Source organism: Microchirus variegatus, assembly GCF_963457635.1.
Source record: "Microchirus variegatus genome assembly, chromosome: 4".
Lineage (NCBI taxonomy): Eukaryota > Metazoa > Chordata > Actinopteri > Pleuronectiformes > Soleidae > Microchirus > Microchirus variegatus.
In genome coordinates this window covers 21,734,519-21,754,970 of record NC_139805.1, presented here as the reverse complement: position 1 = coordinate 21,754,970, position 20,452 = coordinate 21,734,519, and the positions used below count along the sequence as shown (strand labels likewise).

Here is a 20,452-nt window from a genome sequence, read left to right as displayed (position 1 = left end):
AGAGATAGGTGCATGGGAGCCAGGGTGAGGGAACTCAAATGAAAGGAGAAAGATAAGAGGGGAAAGTAGAGAAAGGGAAGAAAGTTTGCCAGAATGCAGAGTGCTGGAGGGTGGGGGATGGGAGCAGGGGGACTCGGGGGGGTATGGAGCCCTGCACCAGCATGCAGAAATTGGCCGGTCAGTCATCTATTGTGGTCCTGCAGGGGAGAGAAGGAATTGAGTGGCTCCTGGCGCACACAGCACTGCTGAACCTTATCTCACCTCATTCACAAAAGCCGCTGCCACAACACCTGCAATTCACTTCACGGGCTGTGGGCTCAATCATCTCTGAAGGAATTTGGGGGGTGACTTTCCTGAGGAAGACGGCGCAAAGAGCCCCAAACTCTTGACCTGAAAAACCGTCACATACTTTCATGTTGATGTGTAGATACATTTACACTGTTTTACATTCATGTCAATGAAGATCAACGGGCTGTGACGTTGTCTTGTGGCTAATGCCTGGGTCATAGTTTTTTCCTCTTCCTTCCTCTCTCTGCACGTCACCTCATGGACAGTTTTGCTGGTGGTAGAAAAGGGAAGCATTTATTAATGTACAAACACTTTAACCTCACAAGCAGTTGAACTCTGTGTCTGGAAAGGATAAAAAGTTGGACAACACTGGAAAAGTTTGTCATACATTTACTGTCAGACCCCCGAGACTAAAGCCCAATTTATACTCCTGCGTAAAGCGCTCTACGTAGGTTACGCAGAGCCCTCTGCGTCGATGGAGAGCCTGTCAGAGAGCCTCTGCGTCGTCTCCGGCTGCACAAAATATTTACAATATAAGTGTCCGTCACTCCGTGAAGGGACAACGGAGACGGCAAGGGCTGCGATTGGTCCTCAGGACAGGTCGAGATAACGCTGCTCTGTCCCGGCTCACAGTGCGCACCGAGCGTCCACAGAGGCGGAGCTGATCACCGCCGACAACGTCGCTGCCAAACTATAAATACGTCACATCTTAAGCTGCAACAACAACAACAGTCTTTCTCTCTTGGATACCATTGCTCACTGTAGCCAAAAGCACAACAACCTTGGGTAGCGACCCCTACTGATCGGGCGGGAAATTGCAGTGCATATCTGGCACCACGACGGTGAACTATGAAGGCTCGAGTGGTCTCCGTGGTTACGCAGTCGTAGAAGTATAATGTGGTCTTACCAGCACTTTTCCACAATACAGTTCAAGAAAGACTCGGCACAGCTTGACTCTTTTATATGTGACACACAACCTAGCGACGAGCAAAGCAGTTCTTTTCAGTGTACTGAATCATTAGAATCAGTTAATTAAAAAGCACACACTCCGTCTGACACTTAACTACAATACAGTGGAAGAGGTTGTGATTCGGCTCACGATTGTAGGCTTTCAGCAGTGCTGTCGCTAAATACGCCAGGCTCATCTGTTCAATATTGAATTTTCTTTAGAAATGTCCTTGTTAAATGTTGGCGATTCTTGCAGGTTTTCAGGATTTTTAAGTATTTTTTAGTTCAGATTCCAGTGTCAAACATCACGCTCATGACTCCAGTGACGGCACTCTCTGACCAATCTTAGAAATAAGGGTTCCAAAAGTGTTCTTCTACAAGGGCTGAGGTTCTACCTGGAACCATTGGTTTTTCAAGGGTTCTTGGTAACACTAATGGTTCCAGTAAGAACCATTTTGATCCAGAGAACCCTTTAAAACCCATTTCCTGAATAAAGGGCTCTTGGTAACACAAAAAGGGTTCTCCTATGAGGACAAGCCGAAGAACCTTATATGGTTCTACTTAGCACTTTTATTTCTAAGAGTGTAGAACTGTATTGTGGTGGAAAAGCGCCATAAGACACACATGAAGCTGAGCAAACTATCTAAGTGTAAATGTCAGAATATAGAGCTATTTAACATACTGTATCAATTAAAGTAACTCACAGAGAGCGTATTTTACACAACCTCGATCTGCATGTTTTTAGCGTGTGGGAGGAAATTGGAGGACCCAGGAAACACCCACACAAATACAACATACGCCATCACACAGAGCAACGCATAGGAGGAGATAGGAGGATTACATCCATATCTTAGACAGATCATCGCTGCCAGTTGGCTGCCCCCTCTGTCAGGGTCAAGGGTACAAAACTGTAAAAACAAAACCCAACAACAACCAGGGAAAGGTGAACAAAGTGGGTGGGAAAGTGTCAACATAAGGGTCAGTAGAGTCTTACCCAACCATTTACACACTAAAGAAGGCACATGGTTCTGATTTTATCATTTCAGAAAAAATGTGAAAATGGTTGCCAAATGTAAAAAAAAAAAAAAAAAACCCCACAACAAAAATTGAACCTCTGTGTGTATTTGGACTGTGGGATTAAACAGGATTAAAACCCGCACACACTCAGGAAGAACATGCAAACTCCATTCAGAAAGCTCCAACTATAGGTCGCGAACTTGGGTCTTTTTGCTGTACGACCATCTTCTCCACATATAACCTCAAGTTCTAACCTCTAACCTCTTTAAAAAAAAACACCACTAAGCTCCATTCCTCCACTTAGTGCCATATTTCCAAACTGTCAGTCAGAGGTCATCCAAATAAACAGTGCACAGTAAACACACAGCTGGCAGAGCAGAATATGAAGGCACCAGTGTATGAAAGACCTGGCTCACTGTGATGTCGCTGGCTTTGCTCCTCTCTTTACCCTCCTTCACACACACACGCACACACGCACTCACACGCACGCACACACACACACACACACACACACACACACACACACACACACACACACGCATTCTTGTACTTGCTGCATACTGAGGACCGGGTAAAAGTTCTGACAAAGTGAGGACCAGCATTTCCACTTCATAAATCAACACAATTACAAATATCTACTTCATGAATGACATCTAAAAAGAACCACTGGGTGCAGTACCATACACTGTCTGCGGGTGGAGCCCCAGAGCAAAAGGTGTGTGAAACACCAGGGCTGGAAAACGGGTTTTTGTACCAAATTGAGGACCTCTGTTAAAAACAAAGTATAGCATGTTTACAACCTAAGGAAGTGATTTCAATGAAAACAAAGGGAGGACTGGGCAAAATGTCCCCAATTTGTAAAAATTACCTCACTTTGTTGGTTAAAAACCCTCACTGGTCCTCAGTATGCTGCAAGTACAAGAGTGCGCACACACACACACACACACACGCGCGCACACACAGTGTAAAACAGAGCTGTTAGTGCGCTGACGTGTCGCCATCTGCAGCCATAATGAGGACGGGTGTGTAAAAGCAGAATCATGGCTGAAGAGATTCACCAACCTGGCTGCAATAAAGATGAATGAGATAAACAGGGTTACGATGAAAATGAATTCCATCGTGATTTGATTGATTTGGAGAAGCAGCTTGCTCTGTGTGTGTGTGTGTGTGTGTGTGTGTGTGTGTGTGTGTGTGTGTGTGTGTGTGTGTGTGTGTGTGTGTGTGTCTGTGTGCATGTGCATGCTTTTGCATCAAGTGTCCTAAATGTATGTGCAAGATAAAGACAGTAATCCTGAAAGGAAAAGAGTCAGAGTGGCTCCGAGGTTGAGTAGAAGACTCTGTGGCCTTAAGATGATGTAAATCCCTTGTTGTTTTTTTAATAATCTTCAGGAACTTTGGCAACGTCATTAGGAGATAATGCAGGATAAGACCAGAGATCCCCATCGATTCGGCACGCCTGCCAGATGAGCCCGATATCGACCCGGGGAACAAGGTTATGATGAGCAGTCTTTTTCACGCGCGTAATTTATCTGCTCATCTCAAAGCGACGTTGTTTTACAAGGATCAGGACAAATCTGTGCCATCAGTGGTGCTTTTTTTTTAAACTCTCCTTACTATAGTGATCATAAGAAAGTTCTGTGATTCCTGGGCATGTTTTTGTTGTAACCTTCACAAGAGCATGCTGGTTCCCTTGAAGCAAACTATTTCAGGGCTCATCATGCTAGTGATTATTTGTAGTTCCACTTCAAATGTCTGGAACAAATGTGAGCAACAGAAGGTCATTTAAAGCTGTGACTTTTGCAGAACCTCAATAACAGGCAGCTTTAATGAGCAAGGGTTCGAGGAATTGACTGAGCTGGGCAAAAAAAAGAAGAAGAGAAGAGGAAATAACAGAGGCAGAGGATGTAAAGGAAGAGATGCTATATTCAGTGTGATTGATGGTCGACAGAAAACAGAAGCCGGCACTGTGGCATCTTCCAGTGTTTCTGAATAGAAACGAAACAAGAGAGGTGCATATCTGAAGGAGATGAAAAGAAGGAGGCACAGGGAGTCAGTTGTGTTTTATACAGGTGACTGTGCAGCAAGGAAATGAAACCATTGTCTGATAAGAGAGGATTCATCTCATCAGAGGAAGTTCAGGTGAACTGAAGGTCTCTCAGGTTAGACAGAACAACAGCAGATCTATTCACAAACTCTGCCTCTCCTTCACTTTTTGATTCTCCCCACTTCTTGTTTTTCCTCCTACTCTTTTCACTTGTTATTCTTCAAACAATCATTAAAATAACAAACAAACAAACAAACATATTAGTTGTATTGATATTAGGCGAGACAGATGAAAAATATTTCAGCCCGGATCCAAGGACATTTGAATTTCTTCAAAAGGCGTAGATTGTTCTCCGGCAGAAAGTCAGCATCTTAAAACATAATCGAATCTGCACAGAGGAAAACGGCGAGAGCGAAGACAGTGGGTGTTAAAATAGAAGAGACGGAACACATTTTTAAATTCACTCCTCTCTCTGTGATGAACAAACCCTCGACAAACCAATCAATACAACAACACAAACTGATGTGTGGAACTGAGGAGCACTATTTTTTTTTCAGTAAATAATACTTTTATGTGCTTATATTTGTCTTATATCTGTCTGTGAGGCCATATATACAAACAACAAACATTAAAGGTGGTTTAACAAACTACCTTGAATTTCCTGGTGCAGAATTGTTGCTTGAAATGTCTTTTTTTTGCACATGAGTCATCAAACACTTTGACCCAGCAAAGCCCACGCTGATGACTCAAGCACACACCGAACAAAAGCAAAAATCTTATTTTTGAGGCAGTCAAAAAATGCAGCAAAGGGATCAAAATCTGAAGATAAGGTCCAAAAACTAAGTAGGTCACACATGAGGAAGGACATGGCATGTTTACTGAGAACATACAAGACAAACTGGGAGAGCAGTGGCTAAATAGTGAGGCCAGTAACTGACCACAGCTGAAACCAATTGGGGAGGAGCATGTAATTGAAAAAGAAAAATGGCGGGAAAACACAGGAAGTGAAGCAATCTGAAATGAGAAGGAACCTGAATTACCAAAATAAAACAGGAAGTGATAAAAAATAGTAACAAACACAATGGTCCATGGTCAAAAGAGTTGAGTACAGTAAAAAAAGGGGATTAACACCATTTCCATCGCCAGTGTTGTTCTGTCCAGTGGATTTCTTTTCACTCCTGCATCCCCTGTGTCCCTGTGAATGTGTGACATAGCATTGTGAAGAAGAAATAAACATGTTCACTCAGGTCTTGCGTACGCATTAAATATACCGAGTTGTTGCCATGTGATTGGCAGTAAAAATATTTGTATTAACAAGCAGTTGAACAGGTGCACCTAATAGAAAAGGCAGGTGAGTTAATGTGTGTTTTAATAATTTATTACTTGGTTATTTGCTCATGCATTGTTTGAAATGTGACAATCTGACAAACTGTATGTGTGAACAGTCCTAAGTGAATTGAAGACAAATGACCACTCCAACGAAGCCAGACAACGGATCCAAACAGGGGTTCCTTTAATGATCACTTGTAAAGAATATCATACAATGACAGGACTGGAATTCATAAGAACGTACATCAATAAATATGGATAAATACGTGTGGACCACATTCACACAGCCACAGATGGGCTCAGTCGCAGGTTTACAGTGTGTTTGTGCTCACAGTAGTCGGGAAACGCACGCACACACACACGCGGGGGTATAGAGAAAGCAAAGGTTTGTGCAGGGACCGTCTGTTTGTACAGTAACTTATCACCTTGTGTGTTGCTCTCCTGCCGAGTGTGTGGTGACGAGAGCATCTGTGTGTTCCTGATGCAGCAGTTTTAAAAACAGGTGTTTGTGTTTCCTCTGTGTGTGTGTGTGTGTGTGAAGGAGACAGGAACACCAGAAAGAGGGAGATGTGTTTTGAATCTACAGACTGTGTGAATATGGTCCAGGGAGACTAAGCAACAAACACCCATAGTTTAAATGGAACAAAAAAAAAAAATCAAGAAAAACTTGAGAGTATTTACATCACAGAGGAGAGGAGTGTTTGTTATTGGTTTCTGCTCTGCATTCGTCTCTTTCATTACTCATTCTCTCACTGTAACGTGTCTCCGTTCATTCAGGCATCCATCCATCCCAACAGAACGCAGCCTTTCTCTTCTTGACAGTGACAAATTGTCTCAACTTAGCGTCCGACAGAGACACGATATACAAACACCACTAGGTGTACCTACTCATTAGAAACTGACTGGCTCGGGGACGGTGCCGCGATCCACAAGAGGAAAAAAAAAAGAGTTTTTGAGAGGTCTGATGAGCTGGAGATAAGAAAATGAAAAGAAGATAATGATTCAAATGGTGCAGAAAATATCTGAAAATATCAGAACTGGTCACATGAGAACGTACACAGCTGTTCACAGGGGGAAGAGAGAACAGCAGCAAACCACGACAGGAAAATATCCAACAGTCAGTCGACGCTACTGCGCCATCAATGCCATCGACAGACTTAATAGGAACCAAAGACAGACAACGTAATGGTGAAATCAATAGTCTGTCTGTGTGTGACTGAGGACAAAAGCCTCTGTCACTTCAGTTTGGTTGTCATTGCTGACAAGTGCTGCTTTTCATTTCCTACAGTCTCAGCAGTAGAAGAACAGTTCAGTCAAACAACTCATGTTTGTCACCGCAGCAAAGTATGATTGGAGTTTTTAAGGCTCCAACCGTCTCATCGCCTCTCTATAAGCACTGCTTAGCCATAAATTTAGTAGATAGTTTTGCTCCGTGTCAACTCTCAAGAGTCACACTTTGAAAAGTTCACAGACGGCAACCAGGCACCGGCTACATGACACCAGCTGTCAATCACACTGGTGTCCACTCATATTATGTGTCATGCTTAATTGTCGGATTTTCCTTAAAGGTCCCATATTATGCAAAATTAACTTTGGAATCATTTAAATCCTTATATTTGGGACTCTGGAGGCCCTATCAGTCAACAAAGTGTGAAAAAAGATGACTCACTCATGTTTTTGTGGTCCTCCTCAGTCTAAGTACAGGAGATGAAACATGCGATATTGACGTCCGCACTCATTGGGACGTCACAATGCGCTAAATTCCTGGAATTGTTGTCTCACGGAGCTCCGCTTTGTCCGTAAAAGGCGCAAGAGTGCTGGGGAGGGTTAAGGTATCCGAAAACCGGAAGTCCTCGAAAGGTTCTATTCTTGGCTCCACGGTGTAGCACAGAGTTCTACACAAACTTCCAGCCTCAGAGGATTTATCCAGTGGATACATGTTATATATGACAGCAATGTGCCTGCTAGAGCCTGCAAATGACGACTTTTCCAAATGCAAACTGCTGTTAGCTGCCAGTAGCCTCTGTGACTGATGTCATTTCCTGTCCCTTAAGTTTCGTTTTACTTTTTTTTTAAGGTGGACCTAAAGAGATACTACTAAACAGAGCGTTCTGAAGAGGGCTGTTTTGGCAGGGTGATTGAACTGCTGTGGTGCTTCATCCTTATGATATTTTGACTAAAGCATGTCACAGACATGTTCATTAGGACACCAGGGAACTAGTTTAACTTGGAGAAATAGGGTATAATATGACTCCTTTAAATCAGAACATAATTGAGAAAACTGACATCGTCATCTACTGGAACTAGGGATTTAGACCATTAACCCCACAGGAAAAGGTTTAGTGATGTTGTTGTGAAAGGTAGGCTAATTTTCCTATAGACGACCACTCACATGGAGATCTTTTTGAAGGTTGTCTCCTGGTGTAATTGCTAGTACAGTCCTAAACTGTAAAACTGTGTTTATATATAGAGTCTCTGTGTCTACGGTTGCTTCAGTTGGTCATATCTGGGTTATGTGCAGGGAAAAAAACGAGGTCAGCTGTGGTGGCCAATCCATGTGTGAAAATAATGGATTCACACATCCTCACACATGGATTCACAACACTGGTCATTCCGAGTCCAGGCCTTAAGCCCATTGAGAATCTGTGGGATGTGCTGGAGAAGACTTTCAGACTCTCCCACCATAAATTTGGGTGATTTTGGTGATAAATGAACACAACTTGAGATAAATGTTAAGCTTATCAAAACAAGGCCACGACGAATGCATGTCGTAATCAATCTAAAGGCGGTCCAAACCACCTATTCGAGGTTGTGACTTTTTTTGGTTGGTGATTACATCAGTATATTAGCGAGTGACAAACTACACTGTCAGGGCTGCAGGTGGATGTGTAGGTGATGGTGGGGCAATGATGTTGAACGGCAGCAGAGGCAGTGACAGCAAAGGGGGAAACGGGAGAATGTGCATGGTGGAGAACAGCGCGGTGCTCCAGCTGACTGCCTGAAATAGCTCGCAAGGTTTGCTTAATAAACGTAATATTCTTTGCTTACACTGTTTGTAAATCAACTCAAATACACAAGGACGGATGCTTTCGCAAGTGTGCAGACAATCACTGCCACTTATTTCCCTTGACGACACATAAACAGGCTAATACACTGTGCCACGCACCATCATTAATTGATTGACTTAAACAAATCACACCTTAACTGATGACTAAGCACAACACAGGCCTGGGCTTTGTTTGGGAGGTTTTATAAGGTAATATACTACCCATAAATATGCTTATAGAAGTAAATAATTAAATCCTTTTTTTTTTGTAAAGTAAAGCCCTTAGGAAAGGACCTTGCGTTATGAAGGCTGCCATATTGTGCTACCACATCTCTCCAAGAGAATTTATACTACTGGACTAACTGGCTGGACCCTGCTGTTTCTTTCGTTTTATGTTTTGTCCAAGAATGGCTTGGACAAAATGTGTAATAATACCAGTGTAATACCACATCTGTCGCCATATCTCTTGAATATTTAAAGGTTCAGTTTAGAAATAAAAGTGCTAAGTAGAACCATATAAGGTTCTTCGGCTTGTCCTCATAGGAGAACCCTTTTTGGTTCAGGAAAGGGGTTTTAAAGGGTTCTCTGGATCAAAATGGTTCTTACTGGAACCATTAGTGTTACCAAGAACCCTTGAAAAACCCTTTCTTCATGGGAAAGGGTTTTTCAGAATCAAAATTTGCTACCTAATGGTTCCAGGTAGAACCTCAGCCCTTGTAGAAGAACCCTTTTTGGAACCCTTATTTCTAAGAGTGTAGGACTTTTTGCAGTCAAGTTCCATGTCCAAATGAATAGCCCTTCCATTTCAAAAATGTATAGGAGAATGTATCTCGTAAACATGTACATGTTTCATTTTGTTCATTCTGAGCTATTGGAGAAAAAATAAAACAAACATGACAGAGTCCATTAAAGAGGACTCCCTATTCGTGAAGATATAAGGATTATTCTGAGAGTTTGATCTGACAGACACAGCAGAGATCTTGACTTTGCTTTCAAGTGTGACATTGACAGCTACTGTGACTCCACACACTCACACACACACTCCACAAGAACAGATCATGGGGCCACATGACAACTGAAAACAAGGGCTTTGCTATCGACATCTTTCTAACAATCAGCTCCTGCTGATGATACACCAAAATAACACCATTAGAATTTTGATTTAATTTAATTTCATCTGATTGATTCCCTTTATCCTACACTTCAAAACAACCCTGGACATGAACAACAAGCATTAATTGCCCAATTTGTAGCGTCGATATATTAACAAAGTACGACATTTAAGGAATTTTTGTTGCCTTTGTTATATTTAAATTCACGCTTGGACAGATGTGAGTTCTATAACCCCATTTAGTCCATTCTCTCTCTCTCTTTCTTTCATTCACACTGTTTTTTTGTGAGCTGAGGCACAGGCAAGATCCAAACTCAATTGCCTGTGACTGGTTCACCACACTGATTCAACCAGACACACATTCCCTGACAATAAACACTGTACAACAAATTAAACCCAGTTTTGCTCCCACCTGAGCGACTCAAACAGAGAGCGATCCAACAAGAACACAGAGACGTGTCCGCGCTCTAATCTCGTCTCGGGCTAAACTAAACAAAAAAAACAGTCTTCAGCTGTGAGTGAAAAGAATCTCTGGGTTTACAGAAAGATCAGAGGAGTGAAGAGGTCTGCTGCCTGCTGCTCTCACCTCAGCTGTGATACTTCACTGCCAAGAGACAGAGCATTCACACCACACTTAATAGAACCTTAGTTCGTTTGCTCAGAAAGTCCAGTTCGTTTGGGAAGTCGTGAATGCGGAACAAAACTTTTCTCGTTCATTCACCTGAACCATCTCTTAGTGAGGCTGCTATAGACCTTAACTACTGGGGGAATTCCTGTGGTGCACTCACACTCACTCTTACACACTAATGGATATGAATGACTTTATTATTATGTCATTAACCTTGTTCTTTCTCTCCCTAGTTTCTCTCTCTCTCTGTGTCCTCATGTTGCAGGCTGCAGGATCCAGATCCAGTTTTGAGGCTATTATTATTATCATGATAATATCATATTATCCCCATTATTATTATTATGCTATAATTCAAGTTGATCAGTATAATTCTTTATCAACAATCTCTGCTGCTGCTTGTATAAATGGTAGTTCTATAAACATGTCATCACTGATTCAGAACTGTCCTGTCTAAACTTTTAACTTGATGTTGTATTTCTGCTCCTGGTCTCTTTCTTTACGTCACCTCCCTCTCGTTCTTTCTCCCCCCGTCTCTCCTCTGTACCCCATTTTTCCTTTCACCCCAACCTGTCTAGGCAGATGGCCGCACATCTTTGAGTCTGGTTCTGTCAGAGATTTCTTCTCTTGTTAAAAGGACGTTTTTTTTCTCTCCACTGATGCCTAGCGCTTGCTCATTGTGTGAATTGTTTTGTTTCTCTGCTCTTGATAATGTCATCTATGTACAGTGCCTTGAGATAATGTATGTTGTGATTTGGCGCTATACAAATAAAAATTGAATTGAATTGAATTGAATTGTTGGTCTTGTCTTCTCCCAAGTCCCCAGTCTTTGGTCAACCCTGGTTGTTTTAAATGTGCGTTAAAAATAAAGTTTGAGTTGAGTCGTACCAAGTCTAGCCGACTATTAGGTGTGAAAACAACCTAAGTGAAATCAAGACTATTAGAGCTTTGACTAGTAAACCAACAAGATGATTTAAATATGAAATTGTTGAAATGAAGTGAGAGATGTATTTTGTCTTAAAGAAGCATAAAACAAATATATCCCTGGGGGCAATACAAACTAAACAGATCTGTTGATGAAATGTGTATTTATCTTTGTTAAATACATTTATGCTACTACAACATCCAAAAGGAGGTGGAAACAAACTCATTAAAGTGGAAATGGACATTTTTTTTGGCAGGAACTTGTCATTAGGATGCTGAAAATGACTGCGCAGAGTAAGAGTGAAAGATAAACAACACCATACATATTTTTATTGGTCCCCTACAAGCCTTGATTTCACTATGTTATTCTGTTGGCCAGAGTTAGAGTTACCCCTTCTGTCAGTATGTTTCCCCAGTGATGGAAGTGACAGAGAGTGGAACAGGCAAACAACCTCGTAAAAGGGAAAGTATGTTGTTGACACAGCCCACTCTTCAGATATGTCTACAAAGTGACCACACAACAATACCACCCTGAACCACCAGGGACACTAAAGGTGTCTATTGTTGCTTTAATAATGAATAATTCACACAGGGGTGAAGTACGTCAATGATAGACACTGCAAATCTCTACAGGGGTAAGAAAACATAAACATAAGACAAGCTACACAAGAGCATATGGATCATTCATTTAAAAAAGTTGTTTGTTTCCCTCCGGTTCCACTTTTTTCAAGCTTGATTTTACTTCTCTTTAACATAATTTTTAGAAAGTTTGTGACAGAGCTGAGCTTCTACACAACTGTAATTACACTGTCTTGGGGGCATTAAGAGGAGCTTCTGTCTGCCCTTTCATTCATCCACCTGTGGTCAATCCATCCATCCACCCAAAAAAAGAAGCCCAGAGCAGCCTGATGAAACGCCGGGGGTTTGACGGCTGTGACAGCTCTCCGGGCCTCCCGTCCATCACACTACACATTCCTCTGCGTGTCCGTCAACCTAACTGTTCCCTTGTCATCCCAACTCTGTGGTTCTGAAGATAAGGTAACTTGTTCATTAGGCATGCGGTAGATTAATTAAACTGATACGGAGGTGTTGGGATCACTATTCCTCTCCATGCACAGAAGTCCTGTCACTGACAAGGTGAGAGGAGACAAACAAAGGCAGAGAATTAATGGGGCTACGATTGATTTTTTTTTTTTTTTGCTCCTCGTGCAGCTTTATAAAACACTCAGCATATTCTTTCAGCAGTGAAGAGCTTGTTAAACTTAATTCAGCCGAACTTATCTTTCACTATGTTTCTGTTGTAAAAAGACAGTGACAGTAAAAAGAAAATTGAGTGAGGAAGATAAAGAAAAAAAGCATTAAAAGAGGTGGTGAAAGGAAGAGGCAGAACAAGCTGGAGAATCATAAAGAATGAAAGTGGCTGAGCCAATGTTTGGCATATAATCCCAGAAGCTCCCAACTCAAGTGCTGGCTTTAAAAAAAAAAAAACCTGCAATTTAACCTGGCAGTAAAGTGGAAGGCAAAAGCAGAGCAAAGTGCTTGTTCTGCTTGTGTCTATCATGTTTTTAAAGCAGGACACACGGCGGAAGCAAGCACAGGTGTACAGCGATGAGAGTAATGCCAGACTTGGCCTGACCCAGAAATGGGTAAACCTTAATCTTTGCAGCCCCCTCTCTACGATCATCCTCCGAGACCCCATTCACTATTACACCCTCATTCATAAACACACACACAGATTCACAGAGACATCGCGAGACGAGAGATAATATATCACCATCTCCATTTCTCCTGACTTATATTTATCATCGTACCCTGTGTGCACAACACCTGCGATTCATAATAAAAGCAGCGAGCAGCATTAGTCTCTGCTCGTTGTGCGGCGACAGCGCAAAAGATTTAGCACCCGACCCGTGCAGTCACACCCAACCCGGTGACTTTGTTTACATGGATGGCAAAATCCATTCATCCATAGTCTACAGCTTCATCCTCCACATGAGCGTGTCGAGGGGCTGCTGGTTCAAATACCAGCTCACACAGGGCGAAAAAGGACAGGTCAGCAGATGGACAGCAATATTTGGATATTAATCAGATTAAGACAAGGCTATTACTATTACGATTCATATGATTACCTTAACCCAAATAAGGCCATACTCGGGATAGAAAATAATACTGAAAATACTAATGTTTCAGATATTCCAGACAATGGAGCAGGGACCAGGACCAAGACTGAGAAACACTGTCCAAGAGAACTTTCCATGGCAGTAGATGGTGAATAATAATCAAACCATGCCACGCAAAGAAGTGTGAATGAAAAACTAATTTAGCAACTCATGTACATGTAATTTTAGCCTTTTTCTGATTAATAAACAATTATTATTATTTTTTTTAGACTACATTACTTTTACTATCATTATTCGCAGCTGAAGCAACAGTTTGCGAAAAATGACGACCTGATGAACACAATGGTAAACTGCCACATATTGAACTCAGGCTGGTGGGGACCAAAACTGAGCTAAAAGAAGGTTGATCATACGTGATTGTTGCAGGCTAAAAAAGGCTTAATAATCCTGTTTTCTGTTCATTGTATTGTAAAAAAAACAGGGTTTCTTATCCTGACTGCAGGAACTAACCTTAAGTTAAGGTTTTAGATGAAAAAAACTAATACAATGAATGATTTCTTCATTTTGCAGCCAGGCTCTACATGAGGACGTCAAGAAAGAGCCTACTGTATGAGGGAAATCTCTCTGTATCACTCTCATTCTTATCAGATCAAAGTAGTAAAACATAAAGGAGATGAATAAATGGACCTTTAACATCATAAATGATGAGAAAGGCAAAGCAAATGTGGAAATGCCGTGTTTAGACAAACTCATGTTCAGATTGACCACAGACAACAGTGGTCTGAAATGTTTGACTGATTTGCAATGTAACGTAACGAGATGAAAGCTGAGATGTGATGGTGTTTTCCATTTTCCTCTGGGATTTTAGCATCTAATCTAAAAAAACAAAACAAAACTGTGTTAAACTGACAGTAAAATACAACGATAACGATCAAATAATTCAACTACAACTGCCTATGATTCAATTAAAATCAGTTCAATCTATTTTAAAACGCCATGTAGTTTTTTAAGTCACGTAGAATGTCTTACAAAGAGCGAACCAAAAGCAGCAGAGTCCTGAAATAAACACCATTTGTAAAAACAGTCCAACAGACAAAAGGCTCAAAATCAACAATGTGATATTTTTCCTTGACTCGTTTGAATTTGATATGATTTCAGTGATGTTGTCAATATTTACAGTTTGTACTGAACCACTTCTCTCTGAAGACTGTTCGCTGTGGATCTCAAAGGATTTTTTTCTTTTTTTCTCAAAAACAGGTCACTGTAGTTCCACATTTCAGGTCATTGTTGATCTTGAAAAGCAGAGAAAGTGGGTCAAATAAGAGGGTGTGTGTGTGTGTGTGTGTGTGTGTGTGTGTGTGTGTGTGTGTGTGTGTGTGTGTGTGTGTGTGTGTGTGCGACAGACAGGTAAAGACAAGAAAGTAAAAATGAGAGAAGAAAGTAAAAAGAGTATAAAGGGAGTTGTTTCTGTCCCAGTGAAGGCTGGACGTCGACAGGCCTCAGACTATGATACAGGCTGACTCAGAGAGTCAAGGTTGGAGCTAAAGGAAGGACAGTGCAGGGGCAGAGGACGGGGTAGAGGGGGGGGTTTGGGGAGAGAGTTTTGAGCTGTGAGGTCATGACGTAGTGTTTGAGGGTTGAGCGGGTGACAGGGAGACAGGCAGATTGCAGTTGGCAGCAGAGGAGAAAAGGACAGAGGACATTTTTTTTTTTTTTGGTTCAGAAGTGGACGTGATTGTGGCCGTGACCCGGCTCTCCTCCGTGGTGGCCTCCCTCCCTGTGGCCGTGTCTCTTGTGCTTCCTGCGCTCCCTCCTTCCCTTGTGGTGGTGGCGCCGGGAACGGTGGGCTCGCCGGGCTGGTGGAGCAGACGGAGCATAAAGGAAAGTCAGTGAAATAAAACAAAAGGCCAAGCAATTTAATTATCCACCCATTATCTGTACTGCTTCTCCATTGAGGGTCTCAGAGAGCACGAGCCAACTCCTGATTGACGCTGAGTGAGAAGCAGGGGTCGACCAAGGACATGTCATCGACCTATAGACCAAACAGTGGCAGCTGCTGGTCTTTAACCCTTTAACACACAAGCCTCAAAATGTATTTTTCCTTGTTTATTTTAACCATCAAAGGGCCAGTTTTCCAGAATAACCTTCAGTATCTGGCAGTTATTTACAATTTTCTGCATGCTAAAATAGTGTATTAACAATTCAAATTGAAGCTCATTTCATGCCCAGTTATTTATACATAAATTCTTAGTTTTTATTTATGTACAAATGAAACTGGCCGAGTAAATGACACACAACGACAGTTCCTCCAATCATCATGCAGAAGCCCAGTGTCTGCCCTGCCCACTGCTCCATTGACTCCCATGGAAGCTCAAGTGACTTTTTGGCACTTTTGTCGACCTGACTGGAAAAAAACCAAAAACTATTCTGTGTCGTCCCACAGATTTACAAAATTCAGGACATATTTGACCACTTTTACATGCTGTGTTAGAGCATCACCACTGATACCAAGACATCACAAACAATCATTTACAGAATCTGCCTCAATCCTCTTTCCCTTGACACTACAATGTTGTCTTAAGCCCACATTTAACACATTCACATGTAGGTGTAGAGTGAAGTGGAGGCCAACTGGCTTTTCAAACAAAAGGGCACAATTTAAATGGTGAGATGTGAGATATCCTCAGATTTTCAAATATTTTTTGTATATATTTTTTTTGCCCTTATTTTTCTTATTTAATATAAATCGATGACTTGTCTGACCTCTGAATTTGGGAGTGGGATCAATAGACTCGCTATAAACTGATCCACCAGTATTCCCAGGTGTGAGCAGGTAAGGACGATGTTCTCACATGTCTCAGACAAGTGCATAGTAACACCTACAGCTCATGAGAGCTGTAACAGTTGACAATGTGTTTTTTTTTTTTAAATATAGTCTATGGCTAAAACGTGTCATGTCAGCCTATGTAAAAGCCATCAGAGAATACCAAAGATGTGCAGTGCAATTGGCAGTGTCCTACACTCTTAGAAATAAGGGTTCCAAAAGAAATCTTCTACAAGGGCTGAGGTTCTACCTGGAACCATTTGCTTCTGAAAGCTTTCCCGAAGAAAGGGTTTTTCAAGGGTTCTTGGTAACACTAATGGTTCCAGTAAGAACCATTTTGATCTAGAGAACCCTTTAAAACCCCTTTCCTGAATAAAGGGTTTTAAAATGGTTCTTGGTGGAGCCAAAAAGGGTTCTCCTATGAGGACAAGCCGAAGAACCTTATATGGTTCTACTAAGCACTTTTATTTCTAAGAGTGTAGTTTGCAGAGGTAGATTTAACCACTAGGATAACGTCAAGGGACAGGGGTAAAAATGAGAAAATGGAAAAATGAGATGGACTAAACTAAGAAAACCTATGCAGAAATGAGAACATACACACTCCACACAGAAAGGTCCCAGGTTGAACTGGTCTTTGAAGAAACTTCTTGTTGTGCTGTACCAGAGCTGCCCAATTACTCAGATATGTCAGTGTGGAAGTTAGACATGAATCAGTTTCCATCAGAAGCATTCAGCCAGACCATTGAACAGAGAGGTATGAAACTATGAAAGGTGAGGGGAAAATACATCAAAACAAAGGAGAAAGGTGAAAACCATGTGTTCTCTGTGGATAGTTTTACTGTTTCCACCACACTGAGGGAATCTGTTTCATCTCACAATCACTCGAATGGGCGCCTTTGGCAGGCGTGTACACTGAGCTCGCCACCCACTCGCAGCCTCAGTGTGAGCTTGTTCCTGCTGCCAAATTAGCCTGCTCTGTCCCTTTCTGGATTTTGCCAACAAAGAATTGTCATCTGCATTGAATGATAACTATATTGTAACTCCAGGCTGTAACAACAACAAAAAAAAGGTCCAAAGATAAAGAGTCATAAGCAAAGGAATCTTCATCACTTTGAACAGGAGCGACATTATTTCAGCAGTTCATCATTACTGTCACTCTGTGAGATGAAATACAAGGACCAGTTTGTTGAATATTTATGTTCATCAACCTTTCATATCTCTGAAAAAGCAAGAAATTACGCAGAAAAGTTTTGACCTATGCTGTCATCGTCAGAGTGGGTCCTTTAAAAATCACTTTGCAAAAAAAAACTCTATTTATTTTAACGCTCAAAGGAGATTAGTTTGAAGACACAATAAAAAAAGATGTTACTGCTGATTTAAAATTCTACACTGCACTATAAAAAGACATAGCTTGTGCAATGGCCCTGTAATGAGCCTAAAAAGTGATAATGAGAATATTTTCCACACCGTTTTGTGCCAAAAAGCATTAAAAATAATATTGGGTATAAAAGTCAGATTTGATTTGGTTGTCCATATTTGTTTTTGTTTTTAGCGCTTAGCTTTTGTATTCAACGGATGTTTAAGTGATCGCAAAGATTTGTCTAAAAAAGTCCCACCTCAAACATCAAACACTTCAAAGGAGACTGTACCAATTCTAAGTAAGCCCAGGGGATTTAATCTAGTCTGCAACCACACTTGTCTTTTGCCGGCAATTATTAATAATGAGAGTAAAGATGAGATGCCTGAATGGTGACAGCAGCTCCCGAGGGCAATTAGTGCTGCAGGTTCAGCCTCACAGAGCTGAGGTACAGCGTGAAGGCAAAAACTAAGAAAATGCAAATGTGAAAATGACCTAACAAATGGAATCACTGCTCCGGCGTCTCACGTGTGTTGAAACTCACATTTTATGCAGATGATTTTGGGTCGGTCCCACTTGCCGTTGGCGCGACACTTGGCAGTGGGCACATGGCGTTGCAGGAAGCCGTCGGCACACTGGTAACGAACCACAGAGTGGATGTCATAATGGGAACGCTTCCGACCAATCAGAAAGGCATTATCCACAGGGGGAGGGGCTCCACAAAGCACTGTAGGGGGCAGAGAAAGACAAAATATTACAAGGTTGTCCACGCACTTTTATGTCCTCTAATGGGATTAGAGAGGGAGCCAATCACTTTAACCTGGAGTCAACAGTGTGCATCATTCATAACATTTAATGGGTTGTATTATACCCTATTTATCCAAGTTAAACTAGTTCCCTGGTGTCCTAATGAACATGTCTGTGACATGCTTTGGTCAAAATACCATAAGGATGAAGCACCACAACAGTTCAATCACCCTGCCAAAACAGCCCTGTTCAGAACGCTCTGTTTAGAAGTATCTCTTTAGGTCCACCTTAAAAAAAGTAAAACGAAACTTAAGGGACAGGAAATGACATCAGCCACAGAGGCTACTGGGAGCTAACAGCAGTTAGCATTTGGAAAAGTGATCATTTGCAGGCTCTAGCAGGCACATTGCCGTCATATATAACATGTATCTACTGGACAGATAAATCCTCTGAGGCTGGAAGTTTGTGTAGAACTCTGTGCTGCACTGTGGAGCCAAGAATAGAACTTTTCGTGGACTTCGCGGACTTCCGGTTTTCGCAAATATTTCCCAAATATAAGGATTTAAATTATTAAAAAGTAGATTTTTCATATGTCCCCTTTAAAAGTCCAGTGTATAACATTAAGGAATGTTTATTTGTAGAAAGTGAATAAAGCATTAGGGCTGAATGACTTGTAGAGAATATCTAAGTATGATTTTCCTGACAGTTATTGCAGTTGCGATGCGATTTGCGATAAAAGCATTAGCATAAGACACAATCAAAACATGAATATTCTGGATGCAAGGATGAGAGCGTAAAGACATGAACTGTTTTCGAGTGTCCAATTTACCTATATCTCAATATTGCATGCTTTTTTGTGTGGGAGGAAACAGGAGAATCCGGAGAAAACCATGGCCAGTGTCATTTGGATTTTTTTTAAACAACTAGATGAGAGCAGATTTGGATGAGACGGTGGGACAGGTCGTGTGTGTGTGTGACATCTGGTGTTAATCACACGATAGTTCCGCCCTAAAGCATACCCCGCTTTGTCGTCTATTTCACTCTAAATGTGACTGTAAATCACAGAAGGGATGGCACGCTGTATTGAAGAAGGCCTACAATCAGCGACTGAGAGATAATAAACTCTTCAGGAAAAATGTTAACTGACATCAAGTGAGATTTATTATCTTTTTCAAATGCACTTGTGTTTGTAATCAGTGGACTCACTGGCTCCTCTGAATTAGATGACTAATATCCATATTTTCTGCATTCTTTGCCTGCAGAGTTTCACAAAGCTTTTGTGCGAGCATACATTCTCGCAGTTCCCTTCTTATTAAAAATGAGGGTCGGAAATTTTTCCGGCTTTCCACGTGTGTTGATCTGATCTCACATTCTATTTCTTTCTATTCTTATAGACCTCCAGTAGCTGAAGTCATGCAAACCTGTCATGCAACAGCTACCAGGCAATATACCTATCAGGTAACTCATCTCTTTGCTGTATTCATTAAAAATAAAGATAGCTGCTGTGCCATTGGATGCCAAAACATTCGGGGCAAGCAAAGGGCAGAGCATTTACCTGTGGTGGTATTTACTGCCATTACATCATTTTTATTTAATCTTGCTTTGATGGTTTTTAAACTGTATTGTAACTTTTTATCCTCTTTATTCTTTGAACCTGTCTCTTAGTTTATACAAATAATTGGTCAACAAACAGCAAGGCCATCACACGCAATATCTCAGGACACCACACACGCACGCACGCACGCACGCACGCACGCATGCACGCACGCACGCACGCACGCACGCACGCACACACACACACACACACACACACACACACACACACACACAAACACACACACACACTCAATCATCATTTCTAACTCCTATCATCACAAAGGAGATGAAGTATGAAATGCAATAAAGCCTCATACGTTCAGCCATCTCCACCTTAAACAAAACAAAGCCATATATGCAATGTATGTCATATGTTTTTCTTTTCATGTCCTATATGTTTTTTTCTGCTGTGACTTTCACAAAGAAAGACAAGGACATGTAACTACCTTCTGACTAACGAGTATGAACCACTGTCA

At 41.5% G+C, this 20,452-nt stretch overlaps 1 protein-coding gene across 1 annotated transcript in view; it reads right to left on the bottom strand.

Moving 5' to 3' along the window:
* Positions 1-15,171: 15,171 nt before the first annotated feature.
* ncanb (neurocan b) overlaps positions 15,172-20,452 on the bottom strand; it is a gene marked incomplete at both ends in the record, with an annotated part of 113,984 nt that continues 108,703 nt past the window's right edge. Inside the window, 2 exons of the mRNA XM_083888228.1 lie at positions 15,172-15,308; positions 18,178-18,360. Of these exons, the coding sequence (XP_083744354.1) occupies positions 15,172-15,308; positions 18,178-18,360 (320 nt within the window). The remainder of the gene's footprint in view (positions 15,309-18,177; positions 18,361-20,452) is intronic.